The 22744-nt window shown below is 43.4% G+C and overlaps 1 protein-coding gene across 2 annotated transcripts in view; it reads left to right on the forward strand.

Moving 5' to 3' along the window:
• LOC119455950 (Golgi pH regulator) overlaps positions 1 to 10421 on the forward strand; it is a 41639-nt gene extending 31218 nt beyond the window's left edge. Inside the window, exons 15-16 of one of the 2 annotated variants that reach the window (XM_037717499.2) lie at positions 4198 to 4394; positions 8941 to 10421. In XM_037717499.2, coding sequence (XP_037573427.1) covers positions 4198 to 4345 — 148 coding nt within the window. In that variant the 3' untranslated portion in view covers positions 4346 to 4394; positions 8941 to 10421. The remainder of the gene's footprint in view (positions 1 to 4197; positions 4395 to 8940) is intronic. The other variant, XM_037717500.2, reaches the window with a different exon arrangement.
• Positions 10422 to 22744: the final 12323 nt, after the last annotated feature.

Raw genomic sequence — 22744 nt, forward strand, 5'->3', positions numbered from 1 at the left:
AGGCAAATACTATTCTCATTATTTTACTGTAACCCCCACTTAGTTAATGCTGCATTGAAGCCTGTTAGAAACTATAAATAAATTAATTAATTTTGCACCATGTCTGCACCTGACCTTAAATGAAACTAGGTATGCACCTAAAGTTAGTGAATAGGCTACTTTGCATAATGGTAGACTGTACAGGGAGTCCTTGCACATTTACAGCCTACACCAAAGAGTACAGAGCATTACCTCCTAAAAAAACACTGCAGACTTGTGTGACCATGCAGAATCACAACCCAATTTCCAGCGAAGCTGTTTCTTTTGAGCAGTTGCAATAAAAATTTCAGTTGCTTTAATTAGACCACACATATTAAACTGTTGCCCTACATGGCGGGTCCGTTTGAAACCTTCCAGCATATAACCCATTCAGGCTTCTGGTAAAAAAATTTTACAAGTGCAGTTAATTCATTCACACACATTTTACTTCGCAAGAATATTGGCCATAATATTCCCCCCATTTTCACTAGATGTGACCTTGTTGCACTTACCGTCCTCCCAGAGCAGCATGTAAAATTCAACGTTCTTCCTAAAACACAGTTAAACACACCGAATAGCCTGCACACGCAATTTACTGCTAAGGCCTGCAAATTGTCCACACACATTGAACTTTGTTTACACATTATCTATAACCTGCCTCTACTTTTATTTAAATATAAACTGTGTGCCTTGTGCTCCTAATTAAGCCATTAGCATTAAAATTTCAGGAGACATTGCACATGAGATGCCCCTCTGTCTGTTAAATATGAAGATTGTGTAATTTATAGTTGTTTCCAGGCATTGAGAAACGTAACTAATAACTGAAGCGTGACATTTGGAACCACTTTTCTAAGACATTTTTTTTATAACAGCTTTGTTTAATCCACACACATTTAACTTCACACATTAATTTTTCATAGAAGTCCAGCTTTTATTGCGAAATTTGTTCTTGGTGGCACTTGTAGTTATGCAATGGCTGCTTACCAAATTTTGCACCGCTCATAAAAGTTAATTATATATGCTTTGGAGCACATGATTATGCAACTTATTGCAGAGGACATAATGAACCAAAACACCATGAATACCATGGGATACATAGCTTAAAGAGTTCACATAACACTTTCGAGCACGTGAGGAATTTTTATAAAAGCTTTTATTTTATCCACAAGCATTTCTCTGCACACACTAATGGGGCAGAGCTTTTCCTACTTCTTTGATAAATTTAATCTTCGTGGCATTGCAGTTATGTCAGGGTAGCGGTTAAAATTTTGCATTGCTCATAAAATTCACTCATAACGCTCCAGAGTGCTTGCATAAGGAATTTATTAAGCAGCAGTAAATCCACCCACTTTGAACTTTGCCTACACAATACCCCTTACCTGGCACTTACATTCACCAAACAGGAACAAGGTACCTCCTTTAGTACAGCGAGGACAGCAAGTGAATGTTGTATTATGCATGGAAATACCATAAAAATTAGGGTTCATGAATTTCTGCAATGCTCCTAATTAAGCCAGTAGCATTAAAGTTTAGGGATGCATTGCAAACGAGATACCCCAAATTTCGGTTAAATATGAAGATTGTGTAACACAGAGTTCTTTCCAGGCACTGAGAGACATGGCTAATAATGGCAGCAGGGCATTTGAAAACACTGTCTTAAGAAAATTTTTTGCAGAAGCTGCACTTGATCCACACACATTTAATGTCGCACACGAATTCTCCATAGTAGTCCGCGTATTTTTGCCAACTTTGATCTTGGTGGCATTTGTAGTTATGCAACGGCTGGTTGCAAACTTTTGCACCGGTCATAAGAGTTCATTATATATGTTCTTAAGCACTCTGTTATGCAATTTATTTCAAACGCCACAATTGACCCACATATTTAAAGCTTTGTGTACATATTAACCATAACATGCCCCTTATTTTGACAAAATCTCAACAAGTTGCTTTGTCTGGCATCCTCAGTTTGCCAAGGACCCCAGAGAAACCAACTGCAAATGGGGTATGACACATGAAACTAACAAAAAAAAAAAGGAAGGGTTCAGTAATTCTTTGTAATGCTTCTAATCAAATTTCTAGAAGACAACTCTTTTTTTCACTAACTGCCGGCATGGTTTCAGGAAAATGTTTTCCTGTGAAACGCAGCTATTATCTTTTACTAATGATGTCTTTTTACATAACGATATCAGCTTTTACTCTGATTGCATATTCTTGGATTTCGCTAATGCTTTCAATGTTGTGGCGCATGACCTCTTCTTGAATTAAGCAAACTTAACATAGACACCAAGGTATTCTACTGGATTAAAGAGTTTCTTTCTGACTGCACCCAATATGTGACTGCTAACAACTGTTTGTCTTCTCTTTCTCCTGTCTCATTCGGTGTCCCACAGGGATCTATGTTGGGACCAGTGCTCTTTCTCATTTACATTAACGACCTCCCAGTCTAGATCACGATTTCATCAATAAAGCTTTTTGCTGATGATTGCATCCTCTATAAAAAAACTAGCCCAACCTTCTGATCAGCAGAAACTTCAAGAAGATCTTAACCATTTGTCCTCATGGTGCAAAAAACGGATGATTAATGCGGCTAAACATCAAGAAGTATAAAAGCATGCAAATGGCTCGACGGGCCCACATTATTAGCAGCACATATTTTTTTGACGGTATCCTACTAGATCCTGTGACCTCTTACTCATCCACATCTTACACATCTCTCACACATGCTCCTTGGCATCCACATCAGTTGCAGTCTTTCTTGGCGGATACATGTTGACTATGTTACTAACAATGCTAACCGCATGCTGGATTACTTATGACGTAATGTTTCCTGATCACCTTCATCAGTAAAAATATATCGATGTAGAACGCTTGTTTGCCCTAAATTAACATACACATGCTCTATCTGGGGTCCCAATAACACTACACTTCCGGCAATTATTGAATCCGTTCAAAATTACGGAGCTCATTTTACTCTATCAAATTACTCTCGGCATGCCAGCTTATCATCAATGAAAGCAACACTTGCTTTACCTGAACTGTCCTTGCGCCATAAATGCTTCTGTTTATTCCACAAAATCTATCATTATAATCTGATTCTAAAAGAAGTTATTTTTTCTGCTCCCATCTATGTATCATCGCGTTCAGTACATAACTGCAAAGTTGGTGTGCCATCCAGCCAGACTAATACCTACGGCAAATCTTTCATTCCGAAGACTAGCAAAGAATGGAACCACCTTCCCGCTTCCATCGCCGCCATCACCGACACTGACAGCTTTAAGACTGCCATTCATGAAGCCTTTTGTTAAAATGTTTTCTTAACCTGCTATAACTGGTGCTCTTTTTTTTTTATACATTTCTTATTTACCACTCCTTCCTATAATGCCCTTGGGCCTTGGAAGTATTATGCTAAATAAATAAATTAATTAACTAGAGAAACGAATGTTTTGCTACATACTGCACTTAACATTCCAACCAATTTTACCGAACTTGAAGTTGTCTTGTGCATTTGTCTTAGTACTTTAGTAAATACAGCGAAGTGCCGCAGTATGACACTCTGGAACGATTGGATAAGTAACTTTTTACAAAGGCTGTAATTAAGTTACACAGATTAAACATTTATCATTCATTGCACACGACGCACTTTCTACTTCAACGAAATATAAGCCCTGTGCTTCACATAGTTCACCAAGGAGACCAAGGAACAGCAACTACATGCCGGGTAAAGTACAAACATTGGGAGAAGATGAGTATTCAGTAATTATTTTTAAAGCACATAATTACCCTAGACACTCTAAACTTTTGCCACACTTCACTCATCAAATGGCCTCCATTTCCTCAATATGTGAAATCTCTGCTATTTGTTGTGCACCCACAGTAGAGATAAAAATTTTTAAGCGTTTTATATAACACTTTTATGTAGACCAAAAACGAAGCTTTGAGTATTTTCATCTAACCCCTAATTGACGCAGAAATTTCAAAATTTGCCTGCTTATTGCACTTAACAGCCCCCACATTTCCTCAAAATTCGCATCGACTTCATGAGTGATTTATTTTTTTCATAAAACCATGAAAACTGGCATATAATGTTTTTAAGCGGTTCTAGTCACAGTAACAGCTTTGCTGTGAAAGGTGCACTACTATAATGATGCCGAGCCATTCTCATATTTCCTCTGTTTCCAGGTCCATCATCACTGAGGTGCTGGGCGAGCTGCAGTTCAACTTCTACCACCGGTGGTTTGATGTAATTTTCCTGGTCAGCGCACTCACAAGCATTGGCTTTCTCTACTTGGCCCACAAGCAGGGCCCTGAACGTGACACTGTACCATAACTCGACTTCTTCGTGAAGGACCACATTTGTTCCATCTGCGATACACTAGGTGATGCACCATTTGTCTTGGTGTATAATAATTCCAGTGAACTGTAGTATTTCTCATGCTCAATGTATCATGTATAGAGATTTGAGAAATTAAATTATGGGGTTTAATATCCCCAAAGCAACACGTGTGCTTTGAGAGGCACCGTAGTAGGTGGCTCCGGATTAACTTTTACCACTTGGGGTTCTTTGATGTGCACCTAAACCGAAGTACATGATCGTTTTTGCATTCCGTCCCCACCAGAATGCAGCAGCCACAGTCAAGAGACAAACCCACCACCTTGGCTCAGTGGCTATTGCTGGGTGGCTATGAATCCCTTGTAATGATCCCCCACAAAGCATTTTCAGTTGGCTTTTTGCTAAAGTATACCACATATTATCAACAATGTGATCATCTATTAAAGTCAACAAATACTTTCATAGAGCTGTTTTATGTAAGAACTGGCTGAAAGATGAGATCCACTGGTAATATTTCACTGGGCAAATTACACTTATATACTGCATCAGACCACTGCAGGCAAGTTCTGCGATGTGACATGCAGTTCTATACAGTTCACAAACTGCTGCTGCCAACGTGCATGCAATGTCTTGATGCAGCACACAAAGTGATAGCCAAATTTTGATTAAAGAAGGATGCAAGAAAGGTAGGACGAGACTGTTTCAAATGTATAGAGAAACTATTGCAAGGATTAAAGTGTCCAACTTTGTTAACAGTATTGCTACAAGTAAAAATTCAAGTATCTACAAGAGGGTAAGATAGTTTGAAGTTGTTGCCACTGTCCTTCATCACAATGCAATTCCGAGCAATAGAAATAACAGTAGGAAGAGCACTGAGCTAACCTCAAGTGCCTCATAAAGGCTAGTACATGGTTGGATATGCAGATATATTTTTGCCACGATGCCATTATCAGCTTTATTGTGTTTTTATAGGTTCCAGGTTCGCCTTCTTTCCTGAGGTGTCCTTATTGCATGTTTTTGTACGGTAGAGTGCAGTATGTTGTTGCTGTGTGCACTTAAGTTTCTGTACTGTCATGTGCTTGTTCAGTTTTTTTTTTAATCGGTATTTACCCATCTCCTGTTAGTGACCTGAATTTTAGGACTGCACAACTTGTCATATGTTTAATTTGAGCAGTGTTTGCCAATACAGTAGACTTTTGTTAATTACATTTTTTGGCTAATTTTATTCTGACCGAAGGTACTGGCTGGCACCTATACATTTCTGTGGATCAAGACTTTCATTATTTAGATGCTGAAAATCTTCACCGGATAATTCGAACTTGACTGTTCCGTATGATCGTGCTTGACCACTATAGTGATCTCACTCTTGTCCCCACAGCGATAGAGTCTGTTTTGGCGATGTTAGGAAACAGTGAATGTATTCTACACATGTCATCTCTCACCTAAAATGCTTATATAAACGGTTTCTGATAGCGACGATCATAAACATTAGGTGTAGGTAATTTAAATTTCCATTTTACAAAGGTAAGTTTGCTTGTTTCATCTTTTTATGATTGCCAGAATCGGAAGCATGCTACATTTTTCTTGCTAAAAAGTAAGGTGTGCATTAGCTTTCTACTTGGTTTAGGAGCTTTAACGTCATTTCAGTGTTAGTTTACTATAAACCCATATTAAATAGGTGCACCTTTGATGCAGGGATGGGCTAGGATCAGTTGAATGCTGTTATTTTGATCCATAGTTTGTTTCAGGGTCTTTTCTGTCATTTGTATAATTCGACCCGCCAGTTAGTTCAATCAGTTTCATCGTTCCCATCCATGTCAAATTAACAGCAGTCAACTGTACAAGTGTACTCTCTGCTCATTGCCAAATACGCCCTGATGAATACGCCATGATGGCTCAGTGGCTATGGTGTTTGGTTGCTGAGCACATGTAGTGGGTTCGATTTCTAGTCATCGCAGCTACATTCTGATGGTGTGAAAATGTGAAAGTGCTTGTGGTACCGTGCTGTGGGTGCATGTTAAATAGCCCCAAGTTGGCAGAATTATACTTTAGCGACCTCCGCTAAAGTGGCTTTCATAGTTTCTGTGTTGCTTTGGGACATTATACACCATCTGTGTATAATACACAATCTGTTTATACACCATCTGTGTATAATGTCCCAATACATTGATGGTGTATTATCAATCAGGAGCTGCACACATACTTTTAGAATGTTTTATGCTCCACTGTACAGTAAGCAAAAGTACTGTTGAGATCTAATCCTGCCTGGTTTATGGTCCAGGTAAGTGGATAAAGTATGTGTAATTTCATTTCCCAAGTAATCCTGTGGGCATCTCAATAGAGTTAGTCATTGCAGATAAAACCAAACCTGTGGCTTCTGCATTAATGATAGCTAATTAGAATGTCAGGCACACTGAGGTAACAACACTCGTGTGAGGCTACTGGTCATAGACTCATAGGTTGAGTGTACATGTTGTGCCTTCAGTGTGGGAACTGCATCTTTAACAGAATTTCTGGCAGAATCGCCTCTACATATGCATTCACCATATGTAGACTTCTATTAATTTGAGGCTGGTTAATTCAACTATTCGGTTAATTCTACTCCGATCGAAGGTTTGCGACTAGCGCCCATACTTTGGACAAAAACTGGCCCTTGCCGGGTAATTCAAACTTGACTAGACAGCACGCGTCTGTCCTCAATGGTGTCGGTCTTGGTAGCGCTAGGTGATAGTGAATACGTCAAAGACGCGCTACCTCCCACCGAAAGTGCCGATTTTCGATGTGCCCTTGGCAGAGGTGAAAAGGGCATCTCACAATCAGTGATTACCGTATTTGCTTGATTATAATGTGCACTTTTTGTCTGTGCAGTTAGGTTCACGGCGTTAGCAACAGCCTACCGTCAGAGCCAGTGTCATTACCATCGCAAGAGTACAACAGAACAATTTTTCATGTAGGTTGTGAAATAATTTATGTGCTAAAATAGCGGCAACAGAAACACGTTCGGCATGTCGGAGTCTTTTGTCGTATGACGAAACACGTTCGGCATGTTGGAGTCTTTTGTCGTATGACGAACCAACAAAGTGGTTAAGCTAGGCTTGAACCGCCGTCCCGCTCGCGATGGTTGTGTAGTCATTCAATAAATGCAAAATATTAAATGCACGGGGAACGACATGTTGTGACCCATAGCGATAAAGATCTGCCAGTGAGTGACGATGATGGACCTTAACCCTTTCAGATGCCACTTTAGCCTGTTGATTGAAAACTTACTTCCACCACATTTCTTGCATCTTTAGAATCATAGAAAGTCTACAGCTGCAGCAAAGATTAAAAATTTTCAATTCTTTAGTGAGTTTTGTCAAGTTCACAGAATGTGGACTCCACGCAAAAACTCACTACAGGAACGTCGGCATGAGACCATCAACTGTTTCATTCATTCATTTTATGTATTGAAAAGTCACTTGAAAGTTATGCATGGTGCATGACATTGTGAAAAACAATGAAAGAAGTGAACCCACTACATACAGCAACCTACTGACATCGAGCAAAAACACCCAACCGTCTACCTTCCCACTCATTTTACTAAAACATTTCACACATGTCATCCAAAATAGCAGCACAATTCCAACCACAAGTGTTTAAATTTGTATGCGACACATTTTAAATGTCCCTACTTTCATCAGTGCTTTTGCTGTTGACGCACACTCTTGATGTCCACAATTGTGTACACAGTGTCTGAAAGGGTTAATTGTAAACAAATTTTCATTCTGTGAAGATAAACCCTGATAATCAGATGCATATGCCACGTTTTTTTATCAAATTGAATGTGCATTATATTTGGGTGCAGATTGTTTTTGACTTCGAACCCATATAAGCAGTGTGCGTGTTAGATACCACGGCGCGTTAGAATTGGCTAAGTAATGCCAAATAAAGCAGCCGGTATGTTCATTTTCTGCCTCCTTTAATTCGGTCCGCCGGATAACTCGATTAACAGATGAATGCTTAGCTACAGATGTTTAGGCGCCCCTATGTCACTCTTTAAGAGTTTGCAGCTTCAGACAGGACTAATCAAAATTTTGAAGTCGCACAGTCAATTGTACTTCTAAAGCCCCAATTTTGGCAGCGTGAACCTGCTGGCCTAGCATTTCTAGAGCACAGCAGAGAAAGTTGTTTGATATATGTAGTCAGGAAGAAGTCAACTTGAAACGTATTTCCAAATTATTTTGTAACGTGCTGTCGCTTGGCATTGACGCATGTATTTCAGTATCATGCTGTTGTCACGACTGAAATGCATTGCATGTGGTTGTTGGCGGATATTCTCTGATCCAGCAAAGTGCAGCATATGGTACACAAGTTTTGCGAGACTTCCTCATATACTCATATCCGAAATTCGTATGATCCAAAACAAACCACAGCACAAAAATGAAGGCAAGTCATACTATGGTTATTTAGGCTGAAAAAAATATTTTGACTTACTGGATCTTTCATTCATTGATGTTGTCAAAGCTACCCTTCTGGAATGTGTGAAACCTAGTGCTGTGTTGTTCACCTGCCTTGCCAGCGCTCACAACGAGCCGCCGTGAATGTTTTCCAAGTGCGCAGGCCTCCGCCAGCTTCGTGAAAGACCAACGTTTTGAGCACCGACTTTGCAACTGTATGCCGTGGCCTTGCTCCCCAGCGATCCTAAGCCACTGCGATCTCTGCCAGATCTCGCAGTTGCTTAGATATATGCGCCATCGACCGCGGCCCGGAAGAGAATTCGAGCCATTATGAAGCACAACGGTGTTGAACTTTATGCGTTCTGGGCGGGGCTTCTTCCAGAATCGTATCACCCCAAAATTCTGGCCAACCATGATCTTATCGAGAATCGACTGTACATTCGAACGTCTCTACAATGAAATGACCTGTATAGTGAAGGTTTGTTTATATCCAGGGCGAATTGTTATCTTTCATATGTATTGTGAACACCTCTACAACGAAGGAATTTAGGCATCCCAGACATCACTGCTATCTGCAGACGCCTCTGCGCTATCACAAATGGCAATGCTAGCGACGCACTTGATGAGTGTGCCGATGCCAGCAAGTGTTACAGTCCTGCTGCACTGCCCCAGGAATCACATAACTGGTACACTGCTTGTGGTAACACACCATTGGGTGTGACGGCTAACGAATACATCGCAGTGATCACATCGTGAGGATGTAATCATAACATATGGTGCCTTCAAAGACATTTAGGACGGAAAGGAAACGAATGTCGACGAAGGCAACAGGGATGAAGGACCCTTAAACGAACCAAGAAAGCAAGGGAGGCGCCATTTAGCAATCTCCAGCTTTACCTCCCATTGCTCCAGCCTTTCGCAGTGAAGCATGCCTTGAACCTCAGTGTAATAAGGTCAGCTGATGTCGCACATTCCGTCAGACGAAGTGTACGGAAAAATTAGCGACTCATTTTCACTAAGTCACTAGGATTGTGCTAAATAAAGGTTTGCTCTTGTTGAATGTGCTTATCATGGTCTATTGTGACCGGTACGGGGTGCGATCTTCATAACAAAGTGACATGTATAACTAGGAATTTTGGAGGTCCCATGCACTTCGTTATAAAAGCATTTGTGTATATCGGTGCGGCCATCACGTAAAATAGGCATGCTGTCGCCAAGCTAGGTTATTACAGAAAACTGTTGGAGGTATGCTCCACGTGGTTGCCTCTTATCACCAACTGGTGTAACTATAGTGTGTTGCTTCTTAAATAGCTTGGCTTCTGTGTGGAGTGCTTGCTTCAGAATTTGTAAACCCAGTTGTGAGAAGAGAGGATTTACCCCTATGTTTCATTTTACGATCTCGTTTATTTCTAGGTCTAGTTTCACGCCTGACTGCGCTGTGCTCATTGTGTGACATGTTATATGCTGGCAAGATTTGATCAGCCATACTGCCACGAAAATGTTGACAGGGTCATCGATGTTGACAGGTCAAGGCTACTAAGGTGCCACTGAAACGAAGACTTGGTAACCTAACAACTGCTCTTGGCAAGAATAAAACTTCACTCATTCCGTGTTCCAATAAACTGCTCATTTATATTTTTGTGTTCATTCGGGACCAAAGTCGGTCATACAGGGCATAGTCAGGAGAGGTCATACGTGCCAGGTACATCCCCAGGGAAATGCTGCCTGGTGTGCCCTGAAGCTAGTCGCACAGGAATACGAACGCTGAGGTACTTAGTATACCGCCCAGACTAATAAAGGGAAGCTTTATTGATACCAATCACAAACATGTTTTCAGGATAGTGGAAATTTGGGCATGTTGGTTCATGATTTTCGGGTTGTATAGCACAGAGGGAACAACCACAAAAAGAAGGACAAGACGACATACAAAGCGTTTTGTGTATCGTCGTGTCCTTTTTGTGGTCGTTCCCTCTACGCTATACAACGGGAAGATCAGGATTCAGGGTTGTCAAATGGTCAGCACAAAACTTGTGAACAGGATTTCGGATTAATAGGTGAAATCTAACAAAAAATGGAATGTATCCTTACAAGAGGAACACGCTCTGTTACAGAGTGTGACACAAATTCATTGGCGGGTGATTCCTTAATAATAAGTAGGAATCAGATTTTTCGGCATCTATATGTTTTTGAATTCAGCAGGCATTTATCTGCATTTACTTTAATCGATAAATTCGGCACTTATCGGCAATTATTTTTGTACAGTACCGCATTTTCACTACCGCACTGTCCAGCTCTAACCTGGACAGCCTCAGCTGTTGTGGCGGGTGTGAGAGGCAGCCCTGGCATCCTGGACTGCGGCGCATCGGCTGGACAACATCAGGATAATGACACATGAATGAATTCTAAATGAAGCTTTATTTCTCTCTCTCAGTAGGCGCAAGCGGAAACGAGTACCATTTGTGTTTTCTTTTGAAATCAGTACAGCTGTAATTTCCAGCCTCTCGTCTTGTTACGGCATGTAGTTTCTTTTTTTTTTTTTTGCGTGTGCTTCTTGTATACATTAAGCGTGACCAGCGCATCCATGTTTCTTGAAATTTTACCTTATTGACCCTTTTCGCAGCGATCCCGTGGGCGCTGCCATGTTTTATCACGTGGTGACGCGTCCATTGCTTGCCTCAACTGCCTCCGTTGCCTCCTTGTTTACAATGGAAGTGTATGACGCCGGCAGGGCTTAGAAGACCTCTGTTTTCGGAGATATCGTAGACGGTGACTAGGTGGACGACATGAAGCTTTGATCACAGCTTCAGAGAACATGCAAAAGCGCTTTCGGGGCTAATTAAGCTATGTCCAAACGGCGCACACAGCGTATATGGTGCTTGTTCTAAAAGCGGGGCTAAATATGTATTCCAAGCTATCCAAACATTCCACTCGTGAATTCAGTCAGGATTAGTGCGTTTTACTCTGTGTTCTTTATTCGGCAAATATATTGAAGCAGTGGTTTGTCAGTTTCTGACTCAGTGAAGTTCCTTGGTGCGGCCACTATCTGATTATTTTCTGCCTAATCGCTTATGGGTGTGCTCAGTTCCGATAGATTTGTTCTTGCTGCTCACAAGGCTTGAAACGTAGCTGTTTTATACATTGTAATACCTTGTAGCAAATATATATTACAGCTAGTAACTTGCTTACTCTTGTGGGCCGTCACGAAACATTCAGCTTCGATTAGTGCGCCATCGGTGTAGTCCATAGGCGGAAAGTTTTCATTTTTCCGGGGGGGGGGGGGGCCCGACTAGCTTTCCGAAACCTATATATATATATATACACCCTCTGCTAACAATTCTTTATTTCTAGGTTTATGGCGAAAGCAATTAAATCGACACTTCATGCAAATTGTCGCGGTTGTCATCGCCGTGATGTTCCGCACTAAATCTAAAAGCCATATACAAGAGCGGCCCATACCCTGTGGGTGCGGGAAAAAGCATGTAACAGTGAGCCGAAAAGGTAGGCGGCTTGATGGGCATTATTTCCCACGCGCTCAATATTCGGGCTAGTTGTAATCACGTAATCAAACGCGAATGGGAAGGAGAGCACGCGTATTCTACTCTAGCCCTGCCGTAGCTGTGAATGACTGTGCGTGGCTGACGCTTATGTGACCCGCGTGCCATATCCTAATTGTTCGTAATCATTGGTGGGTGCACTGATAAAGGGCGAAAAGGGATGGCTGCTAACTTCATGCATGCTGTCTTCCTTGCTGGGCTGTCTTTCTGCGCCCCTATAGTGTTGCAGAGTTAAGAGGCAGAGGTCATCGCAGATCACTCACAGAGGCCGTCAGTAGTGGACATAAAAATAGGCAGATAATGATGATGAATCTAATTTTCAGAGTTGCAGTGAATCGCGCGGCTGTACGAACCGTTCGCCTCCGCTGCCGGCTTTCTTCACAATGCTTGCGTTGAGAAAGTGAGTGCTCGAGTCATCCAGTGAGGTTTACAGGGTCCGTGCTTACTATGTCCACTATGCTTACTATTTTAATTTTAGATGAATGTTTACTACAATTTATATGGCCACTCTAACTCGTGTAAGGGCCACATTTTCCTGTCGCAATTTTGACGAGCCTTTCATGGTACTGGGCCATTTGACCTCATTTTTCCAACTACAAGTATGAAATTCGCTGTAAACCTCCGCGATCGCCTCCTCTCGGCATCGAGTAGCGACGTGCGAAAGTACGCTGCACGCGACAATTCGCTGTTGAGCCCGATCAGAATCGGCGCACTGAACGCGATTGCTTCTCGGTTGGATGTCTTTTTTTAAATATTGGCTGTCAAGTTATGGGTGTGGCCCTTACACGGGTGTGATCCTTACACGGATTTACACGGTAAGTATCTTCCTTCATGTAATTGTCTTCGACTTCGCTATCACTAATACTGCTTCGCCTTCCCGGCCAAACTGCACTCCTTTTTATTTTTTTAGTACATTGAGTCTGATTATACGCGCTGCTGCGCATGACTTCTAGAGTTCTATTTATTCTGATTTTGAGTGAATCCGGCTTGGCATCATTTCGGTTACTGAGTGAATTCTATATACAAGGTGTTTCAGCGAAAAGTTTCCAAAATTTTTAAAGGTGGCCTGTGGCAGATAGTACAAGTCTAGTTCATGAGCTCGTCTACTCGAAGAGGCTGGCATTACTTGCACGAAAAATTGAAATGCATAATCGACTAATTAAAAAAATCACCAATTAGGTTTTTAACATAGTAACTTATGGCCCGTGTTGCAATTTACAAATTCTAGCCGTGGAATTCGCAAGGCGGATGCTCTAGGAGGATGGCACCAGTTTCGAGATAATTACCGAACATTGTGGAGAAATGCATTGGCGTTCCAGTTACTTTTGCGCTTACCCACCTGTGCTTGTTTAGTGGCTATGGTGTTGGACTGCTAAGCATGAGGTGGCGGGATCAAATCACGGCCACGGCGGCTGCATTTCGATGGGGCGAAATGCTAGAACACCCGTATACTTAGATTTAGGTGCACCTTAAAGAACCCCAGGTGGTCTAAATTATTCCAGAGTCCTCCACTACGGCGTGCCTCATAATCACATCGTGGTTTTGGCACGTAAAATCCCATAATTTGTTCTTTTCATACTTTTGTGCTTTGATGCATAAAACGACGTTTTGTTGAGAAAGTGACTGGCACGCCAATGTATTTCTCCGCAAAGTTAGAGAATTAATATCTCGACACTGGTGTTTGCCTGAGAATTAGTTCAAAGTGGATCCGCACTCCACGGCTAGAATTTGTAAATTGCAACATGGGCCATAAGGTAACTAGCTAAAAACCTAATTGGATAATTTTGTTAATTAGTCAATTATTCATTTCATTTTCTTTGTACAAGTAATGCCCGCCTCTTCGAGTAGACGAGCTCATGAACTAGAATTCTACTATCTGCCACAGGCCACCTTTAAACATTTTGGAAACTGTTCGCTGAAACACCTTAATTGTATACAGAATTCACTCAGTAACCTAAATGATGCCAAGCTGGATTCACTCAAAATGAGAATAAATAGAAGTCTAGAAGTCGTGCGCAGCAGCGCTTATACTCGGACTCAAAGTACTAAAAAAATAAAAAAAGAGTGCAGTTTGGCCGGGAAGGCGAAGCAGTATTAGTGATAGCGAAGTAGAAGGAAGATTCTTACCGTGTAAATCCGTGTAAGGATCGCACCCGTGTAAGCTCCGCACCCATAACTTGACAGCCAATATTTAAAAAAATGTGGTTGATCCCTCTTATATAGGAATCGGTATAGAACACGAAAGTGAAACGTGTCTTCACAGAAGTAGTGTAATGTTTATTGCACATTGATATATAATGTTTATTGCACATTGATATATAATGTCTATTGGTGTTTTGTGGCTAAAGCACCCTTAGGCGTTGATGCACCCACGCTGACGCCTGGTGGCACGTCTCCTCCATCACGACTACCAACGTCGATGACCATGAGCAACCGTCGTGCATATGGAAGCTGCACTACGCTGCACACGCTAGCACAACGCGAAAGACGAAGCACGTAACTGACACACTAATACAATGCGCAAGACAAAGCACGTAACTGAATCGTCACCGAGTCAAATCAGCGCGTACAGCGCGTCGTAATTGCAGCCTCCGCGATCAACTTCAGAAACATTTTCAGAGCTAATTGCGGAGGCCACGCTCCGCTGTGCTGAGTACGGTGAACGCCACCTAGGTGGCGTTGGTAGTGCTTCTTGATGCCAGCGTCCCTTCGAATGCTGGCATCGAGGCGTCGTAGTGCTGAGACCACCGAAGCGTTCACTGTCGGTGCGCGTTAGTGTCATAATGCAGTACTTCTCTTTTCTGCTCGTAGGCGGCGGCACCGCCCCGAGCAAGAGCGCGGGTACACGGAGGAGTGTTAGATATATAAGGCGCGTCTGTGTAGCTCTCTGCAAATGCGTTTGTGGCGCAATGGGTTAAACGCTCGGCGATCTATCGTCGCGGACCAAGAGGTCGTGGGTTCGATTTTCAGATTTTGCATGTTTGTGGAACTTTTTCTTCTGGTTTCTTTCTTTGTATTATGTTCGTGTACATTGTATTATTATATTGTATTGTACATTGTATTATTAGTGAAGTCTTGGTGGACCCCGGCATAAAACACTTTCGTGTTAAAAAAAAAAAAAAGACATCCAACTGAGAAGCAATCGCGTCCCGTGCGTTCATTCTGATCGGGCTCAACAGCGAATTGTCGCGCGCAGCGTACTTTCGCGCGTCGCTACTGGATGTCGAGAGGAGGCGATCGCGGAGGTTTACGGCGGATTTCATACGGGTAGTTGGCAAAATGAGGTCACATGGCCCGGTCCCATGAAAGGCTCGTCAAAATCGCGACGGAAAAGTGTGGCCCTTACACGAGTTATAGTGGCCATATAAATTGTAGTAAACATTCACCTAAAGTTAAAATAGTAAGCATTGTGGACATAGTGGACATATAAGCATGGACCATGTAAACCTGTAAATACCTCACTGGATGTCCTCGAGCACTCGCTTTTACAAAGCAAGCATTGTGAAAAACGCCGGCAGCGGAGGCAAACGGTTCGTACAGCCGCGCGATTCAGTGCAACTCCGAAAATTAGATTCATCATCATTATCTGTCTATCTTTATGTCCACTACTGACGGCCTCTGTGAGTGATCTGCGATGACCTCTGTCTCTTAACTCTGCAACACTAGGGGCACAGAAAGACAGCCCAGCAAGGAAGACAGCAGGCATGAAGTTAGCAGCCGTCCCTGGTTGCCCTTTATCATTGCATCCACCAACGATTTTCAACAATTAGATATGGCACGCGGGCCCCATAAGCGTCAGCCGCGCACAGTCATTCACAGCTACAGCAGGGCTAGAGGAGAAGACGCGTGCTCTCCGTCCCATTCGCGTTTGATTACGTGACCTACAACTAACTCGAATATTGAGCGCGTGGGAAATAATGCCCATCAAGCCGCCAACCTTTTCGGCTCCCTGTTACGTGCTTTTTCCCGCACCCACAGGGTATGGGCCGCTCATGTATATGGCTTTTGGATTTAATGCGGAACATCACGGTGACGATAACCGCGACAACGTGCCAGAAGTGTCGATTTAATTGCTTTCGCCATAAAGCTAGAAACAGAAAATTGTTAGCAGAGGGTGTATATATATATATATATATATATATATATATATATATATATATATATATATATATATATATATATGGGTAGGTTTCGGAAAGCTGGTCGCCCCCCCCCCCCCCCCCCGGAAAAATGAAAACTTTCCGCCTATGGCTTCAGCTCTTCATTCTCCTATCTCCTGGTGGCATAAATGTAGACGTTCCAGGACGTTGCTTTGCATGTTTAATGGTATGATTATGCAGTTGCATTCGAGTAACATTTCCACCAGTGTCAGTTCATGGGCGACATCTGCATGCCTCTGCACCCCAGTTGGCAGTGACACCGGTTTGGACCACGACGTCGAACAATAATTTCTGACTATTGCTATATGTGAGATTGTTCTTCTGTGTTTCCTTTATTCTCTCAAGCATGTCGCGGGAGGCAGGTAGTCGAAGTTTTCATCAAGGACGACGAGGTCATCGCAGCAGCAGCGCAAGGACGACGAGGTCATTGAAGAGTATTTCACACTCCTCGATGACCTAGTCGTCCTTGTGTTGTTGCTGTAAGTATCTTTCTGTGTTTCCATTAAAATATGTCAGCCATGTGTATACCTCTATTCCAGGAATGTGGTATATAGATAGTGTAATCAAACTCTAGTAGCGTCATGCTGAATCGTTGCAGGCGTGGATTTAGTTCATCCAGACAGCTTGATATAAGCAGCTGCTCTAGTGGCTTGTGGTCGGTTTCGACTATCCACATGCAACTGCAAACCTATTGACCCTTTTCGCGGCGCTCCCGTGGGCGCTGCTGTTTGATCACGTGGTGACGCGTCAATTGCTTGCCTCAACTTCCTCCGCGTTTGCAATGCAAGCGCGTGACGCCATTGCGGCGCAGCAAACCTCCGTTTCCACGCATATCGTAGAGGGGGCTTCGTGCATGACACGAAGCTTTGACCACAGCTTTAGAGGACATGCAAGTGCTTTCAGAGCTCACTACGCCTTGTCCAAACGGCGCTTGTACTAAAAGCGGGGCTAGCTGTCCAAACTTTCCGCTTATGAATTAAATCGGGATTAGCGTGCTCTTCGTTCTTTATTTTGCAAACATTTTGAAGCAGAGGCAATTGTCTTGTTTCTGACTCGGTAAAGTTCCTCGGTGTGGCCATTATCTATTTGTTTATTTTCAGCCTAATCGCTCGCGGGTGGGCTCTGCTGCGATAGATTTGTTCTTGCTGCGCACAAAGCTTGGAATGTAAATGTTCTGTACTTTGCGGTAGCTTGTAGCAAATACGTACTATCGCTAGTCCCTCGCTTACTCTGTGGACAGTCACGAAACGTTCAGGTTCAAACATTCGTGCCTTGTTGGTGTGTCGCCGTCACTCATGCTTCGGCACATTGGTTCAAGTGTGCGCACATTCACTTATTATTGATACGTTGGCGATCGGGTGGGCGTAAGCTTGCGTGCGAGTAGGCGTGGATGTCTGTAGATAACGTGCGAGAATATTACTATGCCAGTTGTGGCGCTACTTCCTTTTGTAACGAGCGGTACTCCCTCGTAAGTGCCGCCGTTCCGGAGTTGAAGTCCTTTCTCTGGAGGTTAGCTGTAGCGCTGGCGGATGAATTATCTTTTTTGATACTCGGGGAAACCGTGCATCGTGAAGGGCGGCAACTCAGGTTGATTCCATTCCTTAATATGTGAATTAATCACTATTTTTGCTGCGAAATATCGCACACGTCTTTCCTTTATCGTTACACATTTTGCAGCATGAATTGGGCACAGTGCATTAGCGAACACCCAGTTGCATTTCCGACAGCTGATCGCACCGTAGCAGGACAGAAGCAGTAATGGTTTCGTATTCGTGCGCAGTCGCTGAGGCAACGTATGGCGCGCTGCTGAAAGCGCCATCTCGTTCCTCTAGAGCAAACTGCTCCGCGAAAAGGGTCAATAGCAGGTAGGAGTGGAAGTACAGGCGACACATGCAGGTGTTTCTTGTGATAGCCGCCCCAGTAACCGACATGGCTATGTTTGTGCCAAGCGTAACCAACTTTATTCGCGTCACCACGCATCATCCTCATTGTCTAGTAAAAGCGCTCCCCCGAAAGAAAAAAAAAACAAAAACAAAAAACAAAAATTTCATCAGACCTTCATGCCCAAGGGGAACACGCCGGGGACAACATATATCGAACAGTAATGGGCCGCTGAGAATATAAAGACTGAGACTTGGTGCCATCGGGTGCCATGTCCTTTTCCCATTTTGATATCGACGCCGTAATGCTATATGTCGATTTTACTTGAAATGTAAAATTTTTTCCAGGCACTTCTGTCCGTTTAATGCATTGCGGTCAGTGCAAAACGTCAACCATGTCAACGCAGACGGAAACCAGTCAGTCTTCTACGCCGCATGGCTACAGAAAAAAACTCTTAACTTCAGGCTTCATAAGGGAGCGGAGCTCTGAAATGCAGGAAAGGTGAATCTAAAGAAAGTTTTAGGGTATCTGAAAAAATTTGCTGAATTTTTCGTACTTGAAGCCAGGAGGATATGCTCCTGAAGTACAGTGTACCTGAAGCTTATACAGTATATTTGTACGCTACATTTAGCGTTATTCGGTAAAAAATTATATAGATATCCGGAAACACTGGATGTTTCACAATGTTCTATGAACTAAAGCCTCGTTTCATTTAGGTTTTGTGCCCTGGTGCCCCACGCCTCAAGGGAAGAAGAGAGCTACCACTACCCGCAAAATCCCAGACCAAGTGACCTAATAAGAACCCGATGACCTCGCTTACGGAATGGCGGTTCGCCACAAACGCCACAATGAGGAAGTCGGGCACGGAGAATCACTTCCGTGTTTAAAATAAGCGGAAGCCTCGTGCGCGATTTCCCCTCCCAATTTTGGACCACCGTGCAGACCTAGGGTGCAGAGCGTAGACGCTGCTATGAAACGCCGAACGCGCTTTGGAAGGGCCCTCGACAATACAGCACCCGAAGGTAAACTGGGCGGCGTGCGACAACAAAGACGTGCACGTCGGCGTATGTTCAGTATAAACATGCACACGAAGCTCTGTGCCACAAAGACACACGCAAAGAAAAAAAAAAAAAAAAAAGGGGGGGGGGGGGAGAGAGAGAGAATGGAGAAAACTTCGGCGCGAACGGGCCGGGTAACGGTGCCTGTAGGGAAGGTGCGACAAAAGGAGCTCCGGCCCGCGCCACTGCGACCCACTTTGTTGCCAAGCGCCAATGACCGGGAGACCGAAGTACGGGCGCGTCCTTTGTGAAGGACCTCGCACACCGGTGCGCAGGGTACTCGCTTCCCCGATCTTGAAGGAAGGAGAGCCGATACGGATTCCTTTCTGTCCCGTCTGCCCTCTATTGTGCGCGATTGCGTATACATGTAACCTCCGCACACGGAAGTCGGGGGCTCGATTTGCCGGACGTCGACCTCGTTTGGCTGCAGGGCAGCAGAGGTCGCGGAATATGTCGCTCCTCTCGAGTCGCCGACGTGGTTTCTGGCTTGTTTTCCAGCTGCAGAGTGTATTACGCGCTTAGACCCCGATTGTCCACCGTATAGTGTTTCTATCGGCGAATGAACTAAGTATCTTCTTATTAAAAAATGTGGTTGATCCCTCTTATATAGGAATCGGTATAGAACACGAAAGTGAAACGTGTCTTCACAGAAGTAGTGTAATGTTTATTGCACATTGATATATAATGTCTATTGGTGTTTTGTGGCTAAAGCGCCCTTAGGCGTTGATGCACCCACGCTGACGCCTGGTGGCACGTCTCCTCCATCACGACTACCAACGTCGATGACCATGAGCAACCGTCGTGCATATGGAAGCTGCACTACGCTGCACACGCTAGCACAACGCGAAAGACGAAGCACGTAACTGACACACTAATACAACGCGCAAGACAAAGCACGTAACTGAATCGTCACCGAGTCAAATCAGCGCGTACAGCGCGTCGTAATTGCAGCCTCCGCGATCAACTTCAGAAACATTTTCAGAGCTAATTGCGGAGGCCACGCTCCGCTGTGCTGAGTACGGTGAACGCCACCTGGCGTTGGTAGTGCTTCTTGATGCCAGCGTCCCTTCGAATGCTGGCATCGAGGCGTCGTAGTGCTGAGACCACCGAAGCGTTCACTGTCGGTGCGCGTTAGTGTCATAATGCAGTACTTCTCTTTTCTGCTCGTAGGCGGCGGCACCGCCGCGAGCAAGAGCGCGGGTACACGGAGGAGTGTTAGATATATAAGGCGCGTCTGTGTAGCTCTCTGCAAATGCGTTTGTGGCGCAGTGGGTTAAACGCTCGGCGATCGATCGTCGCGGACCGAGAGGTCGTGGGTTCGATTTCCAGATTTTGCATGTTTGTGGAACTTTTTCTTCTGGTTTCTTTCTTTGTATTATGTTCGTGTACATTGTAAGCTGACGTATTTCCGTGACGGAAATACGTCAGTGAAGTCTTGGTGGACCCCGGCATAAAACACTTTCGTGTTAAAAAAAAAAAAAAAGCCTTGCAGTACAGGTACCAGAGTCTTTTCTCTTTGGTTGATGTATTATTCGCCCCGACGGACAACAAAAATGGTCAGAAAATTGCGGAATACATATTCAGTTTACTAAAGCTCAAATTAACTGTGCATAATTTTTTCTTAATTAAAGTACGTGTAGCAATTGCTGAATTGGAAACTGCCCAAGGCTTTAGTAAGAATCCGGTTGCTGTCCCGTAATGTACGCTGTCTGTGAGATGAAATACATGGTCGTTCCAGTTACTTGTGTGCTCATGCAAAGCATAACAGAGCGGTTTGTCAAAAAAAAAAAAAAAAAGGTAGGTGGAACAACAGTGAATTTTTACGGCAAGTTTGATGGCGCATACCTCTGAACTGGTGTCATTCTTGAAATTCATTCCAAGTGGATACGCCTTGCAAACTTACCGGCTACAATTCGTAAATTGCAATATGTATATACCGTAAAGTTATTAAGTTAAATAATGAAATTTTGTTAATTATGTGTTTCGATTTCTCGTGCTAGTAATGGCCGCCTATCTGAATAAAAAGCCCGTTTCACAGGGTGCGATTTTGCAGTGCGTTTTTCGCAGCTACGATTTTTGCAGATGCGAAATTCGCAATCCCGTTTCACATGGATCTACGGCGGCTGCGTTTTTCGCATACTCGTTAAGCATTCTGACTGGCGATGACGTATGAGCGAGCCGCCTCCTATTTGTCGTCTGTTTCCACCGCTACAGTGGCTACCACCGCATCTGCGTTTTTCGCAGAGTTCAGCACGCCGAACATCGAAAAAACGCACGCACGAAGGGTCGATCCGGTGGCCTATTTTCCGCAGCTGCGAATTCGCACGTGCGAATTCGGAGACAAAATCGCACCATGTGAAACGTGCTTATTGCATGGACTAGAATTGCGTTATCTGCAACATACGATTTTTAAAAGATTCCGGAAACGTTAAAAATGATGACCCCGTATACGTTGAACTTGGGCCGCTTTGTAGTGATATGAAATGAGCTTACTGAGTGATAATGCTTTCAAGAAATGGGGAAAAAATGGGATAATGCTGGAGAAGAGAGCGGTGAACGATCTTTCTTGTGAGGTTCACGCCAAAATTCCGCCTTCTTTTATTATTTTTATTATCGCTATTTATTCCAAATCCACATTTAAAATTTTGCATGCCTTCTTAACCAATCTCCCGCTTTGGTTATATGTGATATCGTCAACAGGTCTGAATAAGAGCAAGAAAAGGACGAAGAAGGAGGAGGTTAACAAGAAGGAAAAGAAAATTCGTCGTCAGCTTGGGCAGGTCTCTTTGGCAGCATTGCGTTTCGTTTTCTAGAGAGTGTGGCATCTGTGCGCCCGCCCCTTTTAGCTGATAAGTATAATTATTCATAGCTTACATTGCTAACGTCCATACGCAAAATTCAAGGTGGCTTGGTGCGCTTGTGAATTGAGTCATTAAGATTACTTATTAGCAACGCCGGTTTGAGTACGGCCGTTAAAGTTCACGCTCACGTCAGCAACAAGTACAACTTGCGCTTTCTAAAAATAAATATTTACGTTTTTCTTACAAAAAGGTATTCGCATTTTTTACATGATGATCGAACTCCACTTGTTTTGCAGAACTGTTTCGGTGACAGCCTCTTTCGGTACACTGACTTCCTAGCGTACGGGGAACTTAACAGAAAATGGCATAGACGAGAAATGCATACCTAAGTACCTTCTCTTGTTCTCCTGAGTTCCTGTCAATACGGGCAATATGAGAGGGTAACACGTGCACGTCCCGTTTTTGCACCCACTCCATTGCTGTAAAATCAATAGCCTTTACAAGAA

The sequence above is a fragment of the Dermacentor silvarum genome, chromosome 6 (genome assembly GCF_013339745.2).
Source record: "Dermacentor silvarum isolate Dsil-2018 chromosome 6, BIME_Dsil_1.4, whole genome shotgun sequence".
NCBI lineage: Eukaryota > Metazoa > Arthropoda > Arachnida > Ixodida > Ixodidae > Dermacentor > Dermacentor silvarum.